The following is a 6,000-nucleotide window of genomic DNA, read 5'->3' on the forward strand; positions in this document are numbered from 1 at the left end:
TGCAGGGACTATGTCCATGCTTATTCTGAAAGAACCCGCAGCAAACTTTTAACCACCTGAATTACAAATTGCAGTTCAGAAATACGTAAAATAAAATTTGTCATTTGGGTGAAAGAATTAATTATTAAAGCAAATAATACAATTGAGCACAGGGTGGCAAAGTGGGTAAAGGTGCTGCCTCATGAGGCCAGAGATCCCGGTTCGATTCTGATCTCGGTTGCTGTCTGTGTGGAGTTTACATGTTATTTCTGTGACCGAGTGGGTTAACGCCCATGTCTCAACGACACGAGGGTTGGTAGGTTGATTGACCTCTGTAAAATTGTCCGTACGGAGTGGGTGAAAAAGTGGGGAATACATAGAACTAGTGTGAACTGGTGATTGATGGTCAGTGGGGTCTTGGTGGGCCGAAGGGCCTGTTTCGCTGCTGCATCTCTAAACTTTATGATCTTTACAGAGCTTACAATTAACTGCTGACTCGCTACCAGGTGGGTCACCAATGCTGTTATATATTGGTCAATGATAGGGCAGACCATGGTGCAGCGGTAGAGTTGATGCTTTACAGCGCCAGAGACCCGGCTTCATTCCTGACCATGGGTGCTGTCTGTATAGAGTTTGTACGTTTCCCCCCCCGTGACCTCTGTGGGATTTCCCCCGGATCTCCGGTTTACTCCCACACTCCATGGACGGACAGGGGAGAACATACAAACTCCATGCCACCTGTAGGAACAGGAAGACAGCTCCCACTGTTGCAGGTATTGGTAGGGTAAGCATCAAGAGGTGAGGGAAGCATCGTTAGCTGTGGGTCCAACACTGGCTGAGTGAGACGTTTAAAATACTAACTTCATGGTCAAGAATGAAGTTTAAAGTGTCCCCCCCTCACCTTAAACCTATGTCCTCAGGTTCTTGATTGATCAGAGTAATCATCTTACTCTCACTCCAGTCATAGCCCAACCTACCCTACGCAACCCACCAGAGCATGGCACTGCCTGGCAGCTCAAAGTACACAGTGGCGCAGCAGTACAGTTGCTGTCTTACAGCCAGAGACCCGGGTTCGACCCTGACTACGGGCGCTGTCTGTACGGTGTTTGTACATTTTCCCCGTGACCTGCGTGGGTTTTCTCCGGGTGCTCCAGTTCCCTCCCACTCTCTAAAGACGTAGGCTAATTGGCTTGGCAAAATTGTAAATTGGCCCTAGTGTGTGTAGGATATTGTTAGCGTGCGGGGGGGCGCTTGTCTGCGCAGACTCTGTGGGCTGAAGGGTCTGTTTCCGCGCTGTATCTCTAAACTAAACACACTGCAGGACTGTGGCCTTTTGCAAGCAGAATGCCAGGTTGGGTTTTTCTGCTCATTGATGCAGATTATCGAGTCGGACAGCGGGGCCTGGCGGTCAGTGCACAGTGCTCAGTAGCCACAGCAGATGCTGAGCACCAATGATTTGAAATGCCCGCTAGCAAGGCGACGAGTCTTTTCCTGGCCGCTGCAAAGTGCTTCAGCTCAGGCACGGTGCATCGCGGGCGAGTCGACGTTTGATCCTCGGCCTTATTTATTTAATGCAGGAGGAGCTGGATCACTGCCACAAGACGCAGTCAAACCCCATTAATCTGGCACACTTGGGACTTTGGTGCCGCTGGACTTCAGACTAATCAGATGTTATTCGATTAATATCTCAACATACTTCTCATTCACCTTTTAAAAACAAATGTAACGCAGTAACGGAGGCGGCACTGTGGCGCAGTTGGTAGAGCGGCTGCCTCAGTGCCAGGGACCCAGGTTACATCCTGACCTCAGATGCTGTCTCTGCGGAGTTTGCACGTTCTTTCCCTTGTTTTCTCCAGGTGCTCCGGTTTCCTCCCGCACTCCAAAGACGCACAGGTTTATAGTTTAATTGACTTGGTATCATTGCAAATTGTCCCTAGTGTGTGTAGGGTAGTGTTAGTGGGCGGGGATCACTGGTCAGCGCAGACTCGGTGGGCCGAAGGGCCTGGTTTCACGCTGTATCTCTCAACTAAACTAAAGCCAACAGCTGGAATTGTAGCCAGGTATGTTATCGCGTGTCCTTAAGCAGCTCAGTCAAAGAACGGGCCACCGCACTTTATCTGTTTCTACTTTTAGGTTCCCTCGGTCTACACATTACTCTCAACGATAGTAATATTAGCTCACTGCCACCAACCTGTTGTAATTAGCAACTTCAGATGCACTCAGCAGTAAAGTGGCAATATTCCTCGCGATGCTGCCTCTGCCGGCTACCAGTTGACTGCACCACGATGGATTGGCAGCAATCCACGTAACCCTCTTTTGAAAAAGTGGCCAGCTGGACATAATTGGCACTATTTACACTAAACGCAGCTTAATGACCTTGCTCCCTTCCTCCTGCCATCTCCGCCATCCCCATCCACCATTATCATTAAGCCTTATCATTCAATTGAACCCAACAGCTGGTTTCCATTATTGCACCAGGCCTTCAACTCAGTCATGCATGTACGGATGTCGGAGGCACAGTGGTGCATCGGTAGAGTTGCTGCCTTACAGCGCCAGGGACCTGGGTTCGATCCTGACCAGGGCTGTTGCCTGTGCAGAGTTTGTACATTCTCCCCGTGGCCATGTGCGTTTTCTCCAGTTGCCTCCCAAACTCCAAAAAAGTACAGGTTTGTAGGTTAAATGGCTTTGGTGAAATTGAAAATTGTCCCTAGAGTGTGTAGGACATTGTGAATGTGCGGGGATCGCTGGTTGGCACGGATTAGATGGGCTGAAGGGCCTCTTTCCACGCTGTTTCTCTAAACTAACAGGAGTGTGGTGTACAGATATATGTGCCATGAACCCACTGGCCTGGAGCCCACACTGTATGAGGCAGCTTGCTCCAGCTACATATACAATGCAGCATCAACAATATAACCACGTGCATGTAGCAGCAAGGAACTGCAGATGCTGGTTTACACTAAAGGATGCAGAGCGCTGAAGTAACTCAGCAGGTCAGGCAGCATCTCTGGAGAACATGGACAGGTGATGTCTAGGGTCGGGATCCTTCTTCGGACTGATTGTGGTGGATGGGGGGGGGGGGGGGGGTGAAGAAAGCTGGGAGAGAGGAGACGCAGGACAAAGCATGGCAGGTAATAGGTGAACACAGGCGAGATAGGCAGATGGTGGAACAAAACCAGAGATTAACACAGGAGTGGCAAGGTGGCTCAACAGTAGAGTTGCTGCATTACTGCGCCACAGACCCGGGTTCAATCCTGACCATGGGTGGTATCTGTACAGAGTGTGTATGTCCTCCCCGTGACCGGGTTCCTCCGATTTCCACCCACACTCCAAAGACATCCAGGTTTGTAGGTTAATTTGGCTTCAGTACAAATTGTCCCCAGTGTATCGGATAGTGCTAGTACAGGGATCACTGGTCGATGCGGATGCGGTGGGCTGAAGGGCCTGTTTCTGCACTGTATCCCTAATCTAAACTAAACAGAAGGTGTGAGACACAAGGATTGAAGAATTGCAATTTGTGAAGCCAGAAGGAATGTAGGGGGGGGGAAGGGTGTGTGGGGGTGTGTGTGTGTGTGTGTGTGTGTGTGTGTGTGTGTGTGTGTGTGTGTGTGTGTGTGTGTGTGTGTGTGTGTGTGTGTGTGTGGGTATGTGTGTGTGTGTGTGTGTGTGTGTGTGTGTGTGTGTGTGTGTGTGTGTGTGTGTGTGTGTGTGTGTGTGTGTGTGTGTGTGGTGTGTGTGTGTGTGTGTGTGTGTGTGTGTGTGTGTGTGTGTGTGTGTGTGTGTGTGTGTGTGTGTGTGTGTGTGTGTGTGTGTGATATATGGTGATGGGGGGTGGGGGGGGGGAGGGGAGGTTGTTAGAAGTCATGCAAAATTGGAGAATTCAATGTTCATAACCATGAGGACAACAAGCAAGGGTCCCTGAAACGTCAGAGATGCTGTCTGAATCGCTGATTTATCCAGACATGCTGCCTGACTCGCTGAGTTACTCCAGCATTTTGTGCCGATCTTCAGTGTAAACCAGCATCTGCAGTTCCTTCCTGCCCATGAGTCTCCGTTGCACCATTGAGGCCAGACCTTTGCACAATGTATCTTGCAGGCGTAACACTTGACTTGAGGGAGCAAGCAGTAATGTAAGTTTTAAAATAAACCTGCCCTGTGAACAATCATCTTAGAAATAACAGGGCAGAGATCAGGAGTGCAGCCCAATCTCCAGGCTCAGTGACCATAACCCAGGGCGCTGTTTGGGTGCCGCTGTGATTAAACCGGTGACGCCGGATGATGTGAGAGACCAGCGGGTAGACGATGGGGTGTAGAGAGTGCGGTACTTACTGCCTGCAGTCAGCAGAGATGTGCTGGGGGACCGTGTAGCGGCAGTCCATGATCATGGTGAGGGTCTCGCTGTCGTTCACCTCGTGGAAAGGGGGGCATCCACACACCAACATGTACAGGATCACTCCCAGACTCCAGATATCTAGAACCACAGGCACACACGGTCACTATCCAGTTTGTTAGTAATTGTGCACATTTCCAAAATCAAATCAGCAGATAGTTTGATGATATAAAATGAATCATTGGTTAATATATATATTCTTGCATCCTAAATTGCAAAGCAATATTCCTTGCCAATATTCTCCTCCCTTGGATCCAGTGGCGGAAATGTGTGTGGGTGGGGGGGGGGGGGGGGGGGGGGGGGGGGGGGGGGGGGGGGGTACAGGGGTACGGCGTTCCCCTAGTTTTCGATTTCCAGCTCAGGTTTAATGAGCACTGCAGAAAGATTCGAGCCGTTTCTCACTTTATTCGACTCAGACGAAAACAATTAGTTTTCAGGGATCCACTTTATTTATAGAATGCATTTATCCACTTTATTTATAGAATGCAGTCGGAGACAGTAAGGCTGGTGGGGGAACTGGGAAGGGGGAGGGGATGGAGAGAGAGGGAAAGCAAGGGCTATTTGAAGTTAGAGAAGTCAATGTTCATACCGCTGGGGTGCAAGCTAACCAAGCGAAATATGAGGTGCTGCTTCTCCAATTTGTGCTGGGTCTCACTCTGACAATGGAGGAGGCCCAGGACAGAAAGGGCAGATTGGGACTGGGAGGGGAATGGCATGCATTCACGGCTTTACCCTGCGCCACTTAATCCAAGGGCGAGCGAACGAGCAGACAGACGGACAAAAGTATCGATCGTATAGTGGAATAGATGACATAGAAACATAGAAATATAGAAAATAGGTGCAGGAGTAGGCCATTCGGCCCTTCGAGCCTGCACCGCCATTCAATATGATCATGGCTGATCATCCAATTCAGTATCCTGTACCTGCCTTCTCTCCATACCCCCTGATCCCTTTAGCCACAAGGGCCACATCTAACTCCCTCTTAAATATAGCCAATGAACTGGCCTCAACTACCTTCTGTGGCAGAGAATTCCAGAGATTCTCCACTTTCTGTGTGAAAAATGACATTTCAAGTCGAGATCCTTCTTCAGACTGAGTCAGGGGAAAGAGGAACAAGAGATATATGCGGTACTAATGACAAATGAACGGAAGATATGCCTATATCTCCTGTTTCCCTTTCCCTTGACTGTCAGTCTGAAGAAGGGTCTCGACCCGAAATGTCATCTATTCCACTCTATGATCTTTGGTTTCATCCGTCTGAGAGAGAGAGAAATGCGAGAAAGCAGCTATGACATATAATGCACAATAAACATTATTACAAATACACAATAAACAAGTTATACATTCTTGTACTCTTACATGGGTATGACCGCACATTAAACAATCTCCCCCCTTCCTTCTCAACCTCAGCCTCATGGAATTTAGAGTACCCCTAAATCCCATTCCCATCACTGCTTGGATCAATCTATTACCTGTGTGGGAAGTAACTGCTAATGCTGGTTTACACTAAAGATCGACACAAAGTGCTGGAATAATTCAGCGGGTCTGTCAGCATCTTTGGAGAAAAAGAATGCGTGCTGTTTTGGGTTGGAATCTTTCTTCAGACTGACAGTTTGAAGAGCTAACAATCCTTC

At 48.9% G+C, this 6,000-nt stretch overlaps 1 protein-coding gene across 1 annotated transcript in view; it reads right to left on the bottom strand.

Annotated features, from left to right (window-relative positions):
- snrkb (SNF related kinase b) overlaps positions 1-6,000 on the bottom strand; it is a 106,603-nt gene that overhangs the window by 21,707 nt on the left and 78,896 nt on the right. Inside the window, exon 3 of the mRNA XM_055648573.1 lies at positions 4,306-4,447. Within this exon, the coding sequence (XP_055504548.1) occupies positions 4,306-4,447 (142 nt within the window). The remainder of the gene's footprint in view (positions 1-4,305; positions 4,448-6,000) is intronic.

This window comes from Leucoraja erinacea, chromosome 17 (genome assembly GCF_028641065.1).
Source record: "Leucoraja erinacea ecotype New England chromosome 17, Leri_hhj_1, whole genome shotgun sequence".
In the NCBI taxonomy this organism is placed as follows: Eukaryota; Metazoa; Chordata; class Chondrichthyes; order Rajiformes; family Rajidae; genus Leucoraja; species Leucoraja erinaceus.